Here is a 15,584-nt window from a genome sequence, read left to right as displayed (position 1 = left end):
TATTATTGAGACGGCACGTCTGCCTCACAGTTCTGAGGACCGAGGTGAAGTTTGCATGTTCTCCCCGTGTCTGCATGGGTTTTCTCCGGGTACTCCGGTTTCCTCCCACATCCCAAAAACATGCATGCTAGGTTAATTGACAACTCTAAATTGCCCGTAGGTGTGAATGTGAGTACGAATGGTTGGTTGTTTGTATGTGCCCTGCGATTGCCTGGCAACCCGTTCAGGGTGTGCCCCGCCTCCTGCCCGATGATAGCTGGGATAGGCTCCAGCACGCCCGCGACCCGAGTGAGGATAACCGGCTCAGAAAATGGATGGATGGATGGATGGATATTATATATTATTGAGACGGCACGTCTGCATCATAGTTCTGAGGACCGGGGTTCAGGTCCCGGCCCCGCCTGTGTGAAGTTTGCATGTTCTCCCCGTGTCTGCGTGGGTTTTCTCCAGTTTTCTCCCACATCCCAAAAACATACATGAGAGGTTAATTGAGGACTCTAAATTGCCCGTAGGTGTGAATGTGAGTACGAATGGTTGGTTGTTTCTATGTGCCCTGCAATTAGCTGGCGACCCGTTCAGGGTGTACCCCGCCTCTCGCCTGAATTTAGCTGGGATAGAACACAGCTAGCATGTACGCCTGAGTAAAAACTGTAACATTAGCATTGATTTGCAACCCTGTTACTAAAAATAGAGAAACACTCAAATTCAATTAGTATTCAATAAAATTCAATTTTATCCTCACTAGGGTAGCGGGAGTGCTGGAGCCTATCCCAGCTATCTTTTGGCGGGACGCGGGGTACACCCTGAATTGCTCGCCAGCCAATCGCAGGCCACATATAAACAAACAACCATTTGCATTCACACCTACGGGCAATTTAAAGGTGTCAATTAACCTAGCATGCATGTTTTTGGGATGTGGGAGGAAACCGGAGTACCCGGACAAAACCCACACGGGCACAGGGAGAACATGCAAATGCCACACAGGCGAGGCCAGATTTGAACTCGGGTCCTCAGAACTGTAAGGCAGACGTACAAACCTTTCGTTCACCGTGCCGCCCAATTTTAAAATATATTAAATATATAAATGCGGTACATAATAAATAAATATAAATATTATATTTATTAAAATATATTTTTATTTTGTTGGTAAAGTGACTCGAAAAAATTATTAAAGCGTAGGACTTGCGACTTGACTCGGGACTTGCTTGTCTTGACTTGAGACTTGACTCGTGACTTGAGGGCAAAGACTTGAGACTTACTTGTGACTTGCAAAGCAATTACTTGGTCCCAGCTCTGCTGAAAACTAAAACTATAATCATAATAGCCATCCATTTTCAAAAGCTCGTCGTCATTTGGGTTCCAGGTGAACTGGAGCCTATCCCAGCTGACGTTGTATTGGGCGAGAACTGGGTTACACCCTGGACTGGTTGCTAGCCAATTGCCTTTTTTTTTTTTTTAATGTGATATATTACATGTACAGTAATGATTTTTCTTAACTCACCAAATGAGCTATGCAAAAAAATTTGAAAATTGTCTTTCATTAAAAGTATTTCAACAAGTGTCTATTAGAGGTTTAAGGGAGAATGAGAAACCCTTGTTAACGATTATTGTATTTCCTCAAATAGTAGCCATCTCTGTAATAAGTGACAGGCCCCAATTCGTTGCTAGGTGCATCATCCACTCAATACAAATAGACATCCCCTTTTCCCACCATAAAGCGTTGCAACTGTAATTATTTCAGTTCAGATGTTTTTGTTCCAGTAGACTGTGGACATGTGGTTGCTCCACATCGTTCAATATTATTCCAACGCCTCCTCCCATCTGTGTTTGACTGAAAAAATAATGCCCCCAGTCACAATTTGTGGAAAAACAGTATATGGAAAAAATTTGTACATATTTCATGAAAGCTCACTTGCAGGAACGACTTCAAATTATTTCCATGTATAAAACAAAACATTCAGAATGAATTAGTGTTAAGAGTAACCGTGCGAAAAGGCTTGTTTTTTTGGACCCATAAAATGCAGTCCACAGAAACCAAACTGACTTTATTTGGTGCTGAAAACGTCCTAGAGGCCAACATCGCCATCAACCTCTTGTTTTAATCACCTGTACGTTGTAGAGCAGCCAAAATCAATGTTTTTATTGGCCCGCGTTCACTTATCGCCAACTTCAACTTAATGTCCCTACTTAAAGTAATGGGATACAGTTGCATGATTTAAAGGGGACATTTCATTCCAATGTCATACATGTTAGGTTCTTTGAAGTTGTCCATACGTGTGAACGCAAGTCTATATGTACCCTGCGATTTGTTGGCAACCAGTCTAGTATGTATCCCACCCCTCGTTAGGATCAAATCCAACGCACCCGTGACCCTAATAAGGATATATTTAAATTACAATACAAATAGCAACTAAAATAATTAAATTAAGTTGAATGCACTTTAATTATCCTGCGCTTACATTTTGACATTCTTCATTTTCAAGTTTTCAAACCGACTATAAATGTTCATTATCTAACTATACAGATAAATTGTCTTCTCTATATTCTAGATGTTCTTCTCCGTCCAATTGTGATAATTGTGTTGCAGAAATAGCCACCTAAGTTAATTTAAACACATTCAACCCCACACAAAATTAATAGACTGTTTAATAACAAAATTGCAATTCATGTACAATTCCCTGAAAACATGAAGACAAAGCATAATTGAAGAGATCACCCAGACTGTTACAGTTGTAATCGAGGAGACCAGGCACCAAGTTGCAGTCAAATGATGGAAGTACATGGCATAATGTCAACAACATAATTTACGTTGAAAAACCGCAGTTTACCAATTTTTTTAAAATAAAAAAAAAAAAAAAGGTCAGGGCCCTTTTACCGTTAATTGTTTTTGGGGAAAAGGCTCAGAAGTCCTCCTCGGCGTTCCGACTCTTGGACGATTTGAGTTCTTTGAGACGCTCGATGCACTCGTCCACGCCACGCTCACCATGAACTTTGTTATCCCGAGTGCGCACATTCACGTTGTTACTTGTCTTCTCCTTCTCTCCCACCACTGTTTCATGAAGACAAAATAAGTAGGAAAATACATTAGGAAATGTAGAGGAAGCCAAGGAGGAGGGAGGATGAAGTCACTGACCCAGGATGAAGTTGTACTGTGCCAGCTGGGCATTTCGGATCTTCTTGTTCAGAGTGCATCCGGGATCCAGATCCACGTCGCTCATGAAGCCGGCTTTGTGGAAGTCTTGCTGAACCTGTGCATTTATTTAAAAAAAAAAAAAAAAAAAAAGAAAGTCTTCAAATAGATTTTAATTTCATACTGCTGCTTGCTGGTGAAATGTGATTGCAATGAGTCTCCAGTCCACTTGGTGGCAGTAATACACCTCCTAGCAGATAAGGCTCACCATACCTTCACAATAAGGAGAACTATCAAGTTCTGCTACATCTACTTTTTCTTCCTGAAGCTTTTACCTCTTTAACCACAATGAGTCCTACTCATTGCAATTGCAGTATATTAACCTTGCTTTCTTGCTTATCTCCGCTGTATTCACAGTGAATTTAATGATGTGACAGCGTCAGTATGGATAATGTGTGCAATGGTTAAATGTATTTTTCATTGTAGCAATCCGGTATATACATATATATATATATATATATATATATATATATAAATTTAGTTCTGAGGTGACTTTTGGGAGACCCAAAGACCCTGCTTTGTGGGGTTCAGGAATCTTTGGGGCAGGGCCTGCAGCCCTATTTACATAAATGTTTCGGGGAACTTAGCCCACTGGGCAAACCGTTAAACCAATGGGCCACAGGAACCTTTTAGTTCCAGGAACAACAAGTACCAAGAACTAAACGTTCCTAGAACATTATGTGGATACAAGCCTTATCTGTGACATCGGGAGTGGCGCTTATTTACCTTTTGGGCGTAGTCTTCACAGGTTGGTCCCACAGGTACGACCATCACTTGGCGAGGTGACAGCCACAGCGGCCTATAAGACATTTTATTTATTTGTAAAAAGTGACGAATGATTAGTGCTTGTCCTGTAATATATATTCATATTTACATATAAATAAATAATGGAGTTCTTTAAATGGATGGTAAACAAACCATTTGCCTCCGTAGTTTTCGGTCAAGATGGCGATCATCCGCTCTACTGATCCCAGGATGGCTCTGTGGATGATCACTGGTCTCTTCTTGTCATCTCCATCATGGCTGTAAACAGGGTTGCAAATTTCCAGCAATTACCAGTTGGAAAACTTTCAAGTGAATTAACTGAGATTTTTGGGAATCGATTTCAAGCCACTGAATAGCTTCGGATCGTATCGTTCTTAATGAACCAATATCGTCCTTGAATCGAATCGGCAACCACAACTCATGATATGAATTGAAATGCAAAAACGAATTGTTACACCCCTATTAACTTCCCATGGAAATTTAGCGGAAAATCCTCCATTCCTTTGGAAACCCTGCTGTAAAAGAGTTGAACATTACAGCACTACGAAGCATCGCTTAAAGAGAATTTTCTATATATATTTTTTTTCAGTCAATTTCACCCATCCAGCTGGATTATCACCTGACAAAGGAGAGATTGAAGCAGATGGGTAGCTGAAAGTCCAGTTGGATGGTGGCACACTGATGGTATCGGCCGATGGCATCCTTGATCTGGATGTCGATCTGCACGAAAATGAGACTGGAGGTTAATAGAGGACACGCATCACCCCCCGCTGACTGGCAGTTAAAGCCGATGTTAGCTGGTTCACCTTTGGCCCATAGAAAGCTCCGTCACCCGGGTTGAGAACCCATTTCTCTCCAAAGTCATTCAAGCTGTTCTCCAGTTGCTGCCAGACAAACAAATGATGTGGCGATAAATTATATTCCGTCTTGTTACTTGGGATAGTTATCAATGACTATTCATTGTACATTAAATTATATTAAACATGTTGATATAGCCTGAAAATGGCATACAATTATAAATACTACATTGTATGTTTCTTCAAAACTATCTACAATAATCCGTCAGTTGTGAAAAAAACGCAAGTGCAAACCCCACCTAAAAAAAAATCTTTATCATCGCCTGTATTAATACAGTAGTTCATAATAGGGTTGCACGGTGTACAGGCACTTTTAGGCTCTCGGTCAAAAACTGTACAATACGACTACTATTTAGCACCGGTATGTTTAAGAGTGGCTGTGTGCACGTCAACAGATAGTAAGCAACCCTTCAAATAATAGGCAAAACGCGCTTGCCAAAAAAACTAGACACCTTCAAACATCACTGCACTGTTTTCATTTTCTTCTTTTCTACTGAGGCTATTATGAACAGTTACCAAATATCCTCCATTGCCTAATATTATTTTGAATGAATAAAAATACAAAGAATTTTAAGTTTCATTGTATGCCATCACTGCGATTGGTTGGCGACCAGTTCAGGATGTACCCCGCCTCTTGCCCGAAGATAGCTGGGATAAACTCCAGCACGCCCGCGACCCTAGTGAGGATAAGCAGTACAGAAAATGGATGGATGGATGCCATCAATGATTCTGCTGCTTTTATTGATGTTTTAGGTTTTTGCCATGGTATCGTTTCATTATTGGTATCAAGGTATAGTATCATGACAACACTGGTCCATGCTGTCAAAATATGATCCCAAAAGTTTCATATCAATTATCCTCATAGTATAAAAGCCTCGCGCCATCTTGTTGCATCGTTGGGTATTACAGAGACGGCACAAGAGACGCAAATAGGTTTTTCAAGGTTTTCAGTGAATAACTGGGCATAGGTACCAGAGAAAAATCACAAAAAGGTGAATTCTTAAATAGTAAACTTCAAATATGGCAGGATTAATTTTAAACTATTTATAATCCTTAATGTTCTTTTTGGACCTATACTTAATTTTCTTTTTGGAGCTCTATCTATATTAGTGAGTGGAGAATTGTTAGAAAATCTCTCTGTGGTGAGGTAAATCCTCAGGAGAATAGAACACCACATTTTTAGCTGACAGCAGATGTGCCGTCCATTCTTTTTAAATATAGATGTTCTTTGTCTTCTGAGAAGCACAATCCATTTGCGCAGAGGCTCTTCAATTTCTATCTTGATAACATCACGGCTTGCCCATCTTTGTTCTCCCGAGACTTCCCGCGAGCGGTTGACATTTTCAGCTAAGCAAGAAAAATAAGCAGGCGCTCTGATTACCTTTTCTGCTTGGTCCCAGACGGCAGGCTCTCCCAGGAATTTCTCAGGTCTGGTGGAGAGGTTTAGCTTGAAAGTGAAGCCGAACACGTCGTACACAGTGCGTAGGAAGTCCAGGCAGCCCTTAATCTCGTCTTCTATCTGAGGGCAAAAACATCGGCGCAGTTCGAAAATTGCCATCAAACAGACACGTTCATAAATGCGACTGTTGTGGTTGGCCTCACCTGATCCATGGAGCAGAAGATGTGTGCGTCGTCCTGCTGGAAGCGGCGGACGCGGGTGAGGCCAGTGAGGGCTCCCGACAGTTCGTTCCGGTGCAGGACGCCAAAGTCGGCCATGCGAAGGGGCAGCTCTCTCCAGGATCGTGGCCGGTGATCGAACATCAGACTGAAATTAAATCAGTGGAATTAGACACATTTTAATGCAGAAGAAAAGAAACAGTGTAGAGGAAGAAGAGGCCTCACCAGTGGCCAGGGCAGTTCATAGGTTTGAGGGCGAATATTTCCTTCTCCACCTCGAAGGAGAACATGTTGTCGCTGTAGTGCTGCCAGTGACCGGAGGTCTGCCATAGTTTGCTGTTGTAGATGTTGGGCGTCACCACCTCCTGGAAACCCCTTTTCCTGTACTCACTCTGCCACAGGGAAACAATAAACCTTTTACTACAAACTCATTCGGCGGTGTTTATTTGAAACTACTGTAATTTGTGTCCATCAATTCAAGGCTTTATAATGCACTCAATATTTGGAACTAATTTAATGTGACTATCAATTCGAATTGTGTGAAGACCTAGAAGGTGGATTATTACTGAAAGACTTTACAATAATAAATCAGTATTTGGAATGAAATTATTATGGCTATTCATTCAAATTGTATGCTGCCCCAAGAGGTGATTAATTAATAATTAAAGGCTTTATAATAAACTCAATATTTTGAACTAATTTATTGTAACTATCAATTTGAAATTCCATGATAAGCCAAGATGTGGATTATTAATGAAAGACTAACAATAATACACAATATTGGGAACTAATCAAGCATTTCAGATGTTCTTATCTGGCTCTCACTGACCTCATACTGTATTGTGGTTATAGTTTGTCAACCGCACAACATCACAATGAGTGCTTTTTCTCATGATGTTCTCTATTTAGCCACAAGAGTGGGGTAAAATATTTTAAACAGCTCACAGTATGCTTCAGTGCACCTCCATAAACTACAAAAAACCCTTTTTTCACAGACTAAAAACTTTCAACTGTAGCACCTCAAATATGACAAAAGTAAAACTCCCCATTCATGTGGCCCTGCTGATAATTGAAGCCTTTGTGTCTCTCATTTTGTCCAATAATGACTGACTTACTCTGATGAACTCAATCAGGGTGTTGTAGATGAAGGCACCTTTAGGCAGAAAGAAGCAGCTCCCTGGACTCAAGTCATGGAAGAAGAACAGGTCCTGCTCCTGAGGACGACATATTTGCATTTAGGTCAAACCGGTTTTAATTTGAACAGACTCGTCACGTGCTGGAATGAGGATTTGTCTGACAACACACTGTTTCTAAGATCACTTCTCCCACAACTTAACGCAAAAGAACTAAATCTGCCCAAGAAAACAGTCAATAAATGGGACCTGATTGCTGCAGTCAGGTCAATGTATCATCACTCAAAGATGAAGAACGTTCACGAGTAATTTTTCCCAGGCAGAAAAAAGAAACCTTGATACGTGGTCTAGTTTGTGGGCTGAATGCCTCAAGTTCATACCCGGCCCAGTTTGCGGTGATCTCTGTTCTTGGCCTCTTCCTGAAACTTCTCCCATTCTTTCAGCATTTTAGGGTCTGGGAAGGAGATTCCATAAATCCTCTGCAGGGTCTCCATGTCTGCCTTTCCCTCCCAGTATGTGGAGGAGTTCTGTGCACCAAAAATAAAAAAACATAAGGCTTTTTGTCCAGATTGTCACCTTTCACAGTAATACAATTTTTCTTCATAGATGGGTTCCGTTCCTATGTCGGTGACCAACCCGAGTTTGTGCACAAGTCGCAACACATCGTAGTCTATCACTGCTCTTAGTACTAAAGTCATAATTGCAGTATTAAGTACAATAACTGAACATCCCTTCTTGTGCCGCCTTATGACATATTCTTATACTACTGCGCATTTCATTTCCGACGTTTGTAACCATTTATGTCTGTACCATTGTAAACTGAGAACACCTTGTATACTGTAGCTGCTTATTTACTCAACTGCAGAGTGTACAGTATTTGAAGTAAGGTGTGTCTTTGGGAGGAGGCATTTATAAGTATAAATCATCATCGTTGGGCGGAAAATTTCAATGTCCAGATTTGCTCAATTTCATATTTTTTCACAAATTCATCCAACTGGTAAGTCCCCACGAGAGTCTGTTATTTTCACTATTGACCAATCTAAAGTGTTGAAAATGAGGATGCAATGTTAACGATTAAACAAACGTGCTGGGTTTTCTTTTTCTCTCTGAGAAGTAATGGTTTTGGAAATGTGAGGAGTCCACCCAAAGCCAGCGAAATGCTTGCGCAAAAGTGAGAACTAGACATGCTGCTGTCTGTTGATCGGTTGTTGAAGAATGTTATTTGTGCGTTACAATGAGAAGGTAATCAGTAACCTCACATTAGCCGCTTCCACTTGTGCATTCTTATTGCAGATGAAGGCGGATTTAATTGATCCCTATTTAATTTTCGACATGTCACATGCTGATGCTGATAGTTTGTTAGTGATTTGTACCTTTTAAACACAGTTACGACAGCTTGTTTGTTGTTGAAATTAAAGCCATGGCTTTTCTCTGCTACATGGGGATGCTACAGAATAGCAGGAAAACAAAAGCCATTGAATAAAATGTGGACTATGACACTTTAAAGACCGTTGTGTTTCTTGTTTCCAGATCCACATTGGTGAGTTGTTATGTTACCCTGTTACCCTGCTCAGCTGTTATGGTGTCTCACCATTTGCGTTAACTCAGGCACCTATTGGCATCCTGCCTACGTAACAAATTTTGTGCACAAGGGCCACATTTAATTTTAAAATGGACTGATTTGCAGGGGTATTAATTAATGTAAAAAAATAATAATAATTAAAAAGTGAGCGTGAACTCTCTAAAATGGAGGACACACTTGATGATTTAATTGTGACACGGCACCTCTTAAGAGCGAAGGCCACTACATGAGAACATACAGTGCAGTGCGTAATTCAGCTCAGGAATGAAAAGCTCACCTTGTGGATCTTAAGTGCCTTGATTTTTCCTGTGTGTCTCACGTGTGGACCCCGACACAGATCAATTAAAGGGCCACACCTGAAACGTACGAGATTCGAGGGCATTGAAGATCGACAAGACATACAAACAGCAGCCACCACACATTAACTCACCTATAAACTGTTGTGGTGGGAGTGGTAACCTTCTCGTTCAATATACGGCACTTGAATTTGTTGTACTGCAAAGAGTAAGAGTGTCAATTATACAGTGAATCCCCACACATTCACAGTTTGGTATTGGCAGATTTATTTTTTGTAACCTCCTGTCCGTTATTCGCTGAAAATCTTGTCTATTCGCTGTTTTTGTGCTCAGACCAAAGCAATACAAGTCTTACTTTGGCACCATCTGGTGTAGCTTGGTGTTTCTGTTAGGTTTAATTCATTGATAGTGTTTTTTCATCTGCGTTCGTCCCGTTTTGTTGGCAGTCTTTGAATGCACCTCGTACACTGTCAAAAGGGAAACTAAAAATGTTTCCGCCTTTCTCCTGATACAGCTACTGATAGCCCGTGTAGTATACTTTCCCGTTACAATTTGCCTGTGTTTACAATCATTTATTATTGTGTGTGAATGCCAGAAGGTGACTTAATACTGTTTGTGTAAAGTTATAACATACATTCAGTATTTTTTTGCTGATGTATGCAGTCACGTCAGTTTGTGCTAGCATGTTATTTAGACTCGTGCGCTAGCTAATACTACGCTGTGTTGATGAGCCTCATGTGAAGGTGGTTTAGTTCAACTACTGAATACATGTATTAATAATTTATGTACCATGGGTTCGTGATTGTGAACATGCCAGCTGCATGGTGTTGGTGCTTTATGATACTCTCCGTTTTAAGTGCTATACGCAATTACAAACTGAATTTTAGAGGGGCGTCAATTATTTGCACATTTTCACTTCACTGTATTAGTTACTGATGCTATGTGACTTTCTGTTTTTTTCTGTGGGATACCTTGAACATCTCAAGCAGTGTTTCCTTTGTGATCTCCAGCCTCTCAAATGGCTGCTTCTCCTTGATTATTTTCTTGCACAATCCCTCCAGACAGGGGAAATCATTGCTCGACACCCCTCTGCACACAAATTCCACAAAGAGAAATGGCAACATTGTAGCTCATATTGCAATGCAAAAAAACCTTTAAAGCACTGCTAAATTTAGTATGCTTGTGTTTAAAGGGCATCTTAAGTGTCACCACCATTGTGATTAGAGACGAACCTTTGAGAAACCTGAGGTAATAGTTAAGAGTTATTGGCTGAATGGGTGCTGCAATGTCAAAATCTCCTTGGTGAGAATCAGTCAGTAAGGAAGGCCATTAGCATAACATGACTTCATTAAGAGGGTTATGGAATTAATTAGACAGGGCTCTCCTACTGCATGGGGGAAATGCATATGGGAAAGGTCAAGTGGAAAGGTTGTTCGCAAAGAAAGAGGTTCATCTCCAGTCCAGGCAATTAAAAAGCTAAGCTCATTGACAACTGGAGAAATGTGAAGGCCAAGCCTGCGCCACTCACTCATTGCTGTCGAGGAACATGTCATAGTAGAAGCCGTTCTCAATGGGCGGACCGTAGCAGAGGCAACCGCCGTACACTCTCTCCATGGCTTCACCCAGGATGTGAGCACTGGAGTGCCAGTATACCTTCAAGGATTTCAAGGATGTAGAAAATAATGTTTTTGTTCTCATTTCCATAGCATTGTTTCTCAAACGAGGTCTCTAAAATGTTATTTTTTCCACTCAACCATAATAGTGGCATCAAAAGTTCTTTTTTTAATTATTAATTGGTCGTATGGATTGGTTGGAATTGATTTTTCCCCCACAACACCTTTCCACTCTTTGCTATAACCTGCCTTGTGACAGACTTCCAGAATGGAAATGTGTTCCTACACTAGATGTAAACAGTACATACTTTATTAAACGCCACACATATACCTCAATAACATAGAATATTGTGTATAATTTATTTCGGTAGGTTCAGTTCAATAGTGAAACTCTATTGTGATCGGTGATTCACAACAGTGTTTTATCATTTTGATGATTAGAGTAAATGACAATCCAAAATTCTCAATCTCAAGAAATCAGAATATTACATAAGAAACAATCAAAATGATTTCAATATAGAAATAAGGCACGATTTAGTTTTCTGAAAAGTTTTTCCTGAACCTCGATGAGTTTCACTTTTTGAATGTAAATTATCTTTTTTACCATATTCCAATTGATTGAGATTGAAAAGTAGTTATATGCATTAAGATTTGAAGTTTAAGAAAGAAGAACAATACAAAATACAACAAAATTCTGAATGTTTTAAGAGTTCATTTAATTTTGCACATTTTTATTTTATAAATGGTTTCTAAAAGTATCATATTCAGAGCAATAACACGCTCAGAAATACCCTGTGTATGTCTCTTTGAATTTGGCTTTGTGAATTATAAAAGGTTGGGAAAAAAACAACATAAAAACTAAGAAAATCTGAACTGTAGGAATATTGAAACAGCTGATATCATCTGACATTTAGATACTGAACAGTTAATATTGACACCATGCCTCCAGAAGGGGTTGTTAAGAATTTTACTGTTCTAGTCTTGTGAGTAGAAACCAAATAATTGGCTTCTGTGAACTTACAGCTTGAGCTTCGTCATCGTCAAACTTGAGCAACTCGAGGCTGCAGTCGTCCTCCAAAGGCCGGTCCAGATCCCACACGTCTTTGTTCACCTTGGCAATCACTGTGTTGTCAGCCAGGCCTTGACTGGATGGCAGAGTATGACAGATTCGTCAAATTCACGCATAGATGTTGAGTTATACTGACAAATCCACATTAAAGAGATGAATTAAGTTAAAATGTGGTCTGACATTGTGCAAAATAAAGTACAGCAAAGCACAGCATTATAATTCGAAGTTTCACGCCAGTGATATAGATGTAGCGCTGCAAGGGAATGGGAGCTTAAGCTGGGTACTTTTCCAAATAGAACACTTACAGTAAAAATTGTGATAAATTCTCATTAACTTGGGAAAAACTCATAAAATGGGGCACTGTTAACTCAAGGAACCACTGTACTTGCATGGAATCTGGTTGTTTTATGCTAAAATATGTTTTCCACAACTATATCAAGTACCCTAAGTGCCAACCTTCAATTATGTACATTCCTTGTTTATTACCATATTTTACTATAAATTACGGTAATTCCCAAGTTAAATTTCCAATTTAAAAAAATCCCACAATTCTGCAACTCTAAACGCTTGTGTTGATCATGTGAGATTACCCACATTATTAACATTATCCACTTCATTAAAAGATAATACGCTGTTTAGAGAGGTATTCATTTAACAATAAAGTATGTTCATCGTTGCAAATGGCAGCAGTACAGGGAATATTTCCCCATTTATGGTGCTAAAAAATGTTGCAACAGACACTGACCTGATTCCACAAGCCAACTGGTAGGGCGTGGTCTTCCAAGACTCTGCGTCCACTACCTTGCCATCAGGTAAGGTGACTTTAATGGCTCGACTTTCCTTGGCAGCTCTCTCTGCCATGAGGGCATCGTGCTCAGCTTTGAGCTTTGCGTACAACGTCAGGCGCTTGTCGATGTATTTCGGTGCTGGTGAAAGCTGGAAGGGGAAAAAAAAAAAAAAGAAAAACATCGTTTAGCCTATCTAATACTGATGTGAATATGCAAGGTATGAAAAACGTTTCTGTTGCTTACCTCAGCTCTGCCTCCAGCATCGCCAGCATTATTTTTCACCTTCTTCTTTCCGCCATCTTTACCACTCACTGCTCCTCCCTGTCCATACATCACAGCGTAGGGATATTAATTAAAGTTTACTTAATGCAATTACACAGTGGTACCTTGACTGATGAGTGACGCGACTCAAGTTTTTTGAGATGCGAACCTTCACTTAGCCAATTTTTTGCTTTGAGTTATCAGCAAAAATTTGAGAAACAAGCACTAGATGGTGGCAGCGACCGCCACTCACTTCTAGCTGTTTATCGCCAAACTAAACATAAAACAAATAATTACATGTTACGTATCTAAAACAAACACAGAACTTTGTCTTGAGAAAGTTCACTTGCTTAATGCTACACAATGCAAAACAACATAGACAGACTAATTTATGACAAAATTAAGGCCGCGTTTTAAGCAACTGTTATTTGAACACAAATGGTTACAACACGTAGACAGAATATATACAAATACTGACAGGGATATATGCTTTAGACTGTGAAAACGATTGCTATTACTGCAGCTTACAGTCACTTAGTTGTGAAACTCTTATTTGTTAGAGTCTTTATGTATATAGTATACTGCCCCTTAGTGGCCAAAGCGCACACACCAGAAGCACCACTATCTGGTGCTGTATTGCAATAATGGAATTTATATTCATTAAAATGTGTGGCGGCACAGTGAACGACTGGTTAGCACATCTGCCTCACAGTTCTGAGGAACCGGGTTCAAATCCGGCCTCGCCTGTGTGGAGTTTGCATGTTCTCCCCATGCCTGCGTGGGTTTTCTCCGGGTACTCTGGTTTCCTCCCACATCCCAAGAATATGCATGGTAGGTTAAGTGAAGACACTAAAGTGCCCGTAGGTGTGAATGTGAGTGCGAATGGTTGTTTGTTTATATGTGCCCTGCGATTGGCTGGCGTCCAGTTCAGGGTTTACTCCGCCTCTCTCCCAGAGTCAGCTGGGATAGGCTCCAGCACACCCGCGACCCTAGTGAGGATAAGCGTTGCGGAAAATGAATGAATAAATGTGCTCGGGCATATGGTTAAAATGCCCCCTGGACGCCTCCCTGCGTAGGTGCACGTGCACGTCCCAAAGGGAGGAAGCCCAGGGGCCGAACAAGGACTCGCTGAGAGACTACATCTCCCAGCTGGCCTGGGAAGAAGTAGGGGCCCCCTCCCTAGGGGACCTCCCTAAGGAACTGGACTAAGTGGCTGAGAACTGGGGTGTCTGTGCTTCCCTGCTTAAGCTGCTGCCCACGTGACCCGACCCCAGAGAAGCAGAAGAAAATGGATAGCACTCGTATACATTACCGACGAGAAAAGTGAAGGTATTTGCATGTAGCACATGTCGTACTTAGCAGATATTTAATAGAAGGGTCTTATCTTTGACAGAACAACAACTACAAAATTGTATTTTGGACTGACCTAAACAATTCTAAATTTGAACCCTCGATGAAAACAACTATTAGACATGTACTATTTGGACTGCCTAAATTGGACAAAATAAAGGCATAGGTTTTCAATCTTACATTAATTTGGGCTAAGTTTCATATTAATTGTGTAACGCTTGCAAGCCATGGCTAAGTTTCCTATTAATTGTGTAACATTTGCAAGCCAACATCCAAATCTTGTTGTATTACACTTGAGAAGACTGTTCACCCCAATGCTCTAAAGTATAGTTTATAGTTTTTGTATGTTATGTTTGTGTTCAATAAAGCTAAAACAATGGTTAACAAAAAAGTGTGGTAAGTACAAGTAAAGGAGAAAGTTAACAAATGTGTTGTATGAGGCGCCTCGTTGACTCTCCCTTTGATCACTAACTTAACAACGGGACATATGAGGTAAAAGCTCACATATATGTACACCTACATAATTGCACATTTATTATATGTGCAGCATTCCAGTCACAGAAATGTGGGGTCATCCGTTCTTCCCAAAAGCCGACACGTTAGCACCGCATTGCATTAGCTGTCGTGAATAGGAACAGACAGAGGTGGCTAGGCTAAGCTAACCGGCTAAATTGAATCCACGTAGCCAGAAATTAAGGCGAAACTTTACCTTTTGACCTTCGCCCATGTTGAGTTCGCTCATTTTCACCACCACGACAGTCTGTTCGGCCATAAAAAGTGACAAGCTGCCCCACTTCGAGCGACTTGTTGACGAGTTAGCGAGCTCCAAACTGACACAATGACCGGCGGTGACAGATGATGACGTCACCCAGAAATCTGATGCAATATTCGTCCCTTCTCTTTGGTGTTGATGGCGCTTAGCAAATGATGCAAATTAGCAAATTTGATCTATGTTCATCAACTTTTACATGATATTTTTATTGGAGTAAGAACATGTACTAGTTATCAAAATATGTATTTTCTATTTATTTTAGTAAGAACATTCAAAACTTGAGGTTTGTAT

General features: G+C 40.4%; 1 protein-coding gene across 1 annotated transcript; it reads right to left on the bottom strand.

Moving 5' to 3' along the window:
* Positions 1–2,628: 2,628 nt before the first annotated feature.
* Positions 2,629–15,379, bottom strand: tars1 (threonyl-tRNA synthetase 1). Its single transcript, XM_061673453.1, has 19 exons — positions 15,231–15,379; positions 13,154–13,231; positions 12,868–13,058; positions 12,075–12,198; positions 10,969–11,093; positions 10,412–10,529; positions 9,575–9,639; positions 9,422–9,500; positions 7,943–8,089; positions 7,545–7,643; positions 6,655–6,821; positions 6,415–6,577; positions 6,194–6,331; positions 4,762–4,839; positions 4,575–4,675; positions 4,109–4,213; positions 3,917–3,989; positions 3,134–3,248; positions 2,629–3,049 (listed from the first exon to the last, which is right to left on the bottom strand). Exons 1-19 carry the CDS (start codon positions 15,291–15,293, stop codon positions 2,901–2,903), a joined length of 2,178 nt encoding a protein of 725 aa, XP_061529437.1. The 5' UTR covers positions 15,294–15,379; the 3' UTR covers positions 2,629–2,900.
* Positions 15,380–15,584: the final 205 nt, after the last annotated feature.

This window comes from Phycodurus eques, chromosome 3, assembly GCF_024500275.1.
Source record: "Phycodurus eques isolate BA_2022a chromosome 3, UOR_Pequ_1.1, whole genome shotgun sequence".
NCBI lineage: Eukaryota > Metazoa > Chordata > Actinopteri > Syngnathiformes > Syngnathidae > Phycodurus > Phycodurus eques.
The sequence above is the reverse complement of the archived record's forward strand: the minus strand, read 5'-3'. Positions and strand labels throughout refer to the sequence as shown.

What these genes read in the sequence shown, in the direction of transcription:
- tars1 (XM_061673453.1), bottom strand. Translation starts at nt 15,293, where the DNA reads ATGGCCGAACAGACTGTCGTGGTGGTGAAAATGAGCGAACTCAACATG. An exon ending in ATGTTCCTCGACAGCAATGA is followed by an intron (nt 10,530 to 10,968) that starts GTGAGTGGCGCA and finishes ATTTGTGTGCAG; the next exon opens with AGGGGTGTCGAGCAATGATT. An exon ending in GAAAACTACGGAGGCAAATG is followed by an intron (nt 3,990 to 4,108) that starts GTTTGTTTACCA and finishes AATGTCTTATAG; the next exon opens with GCCGCTGTGGCTGTCACCTC.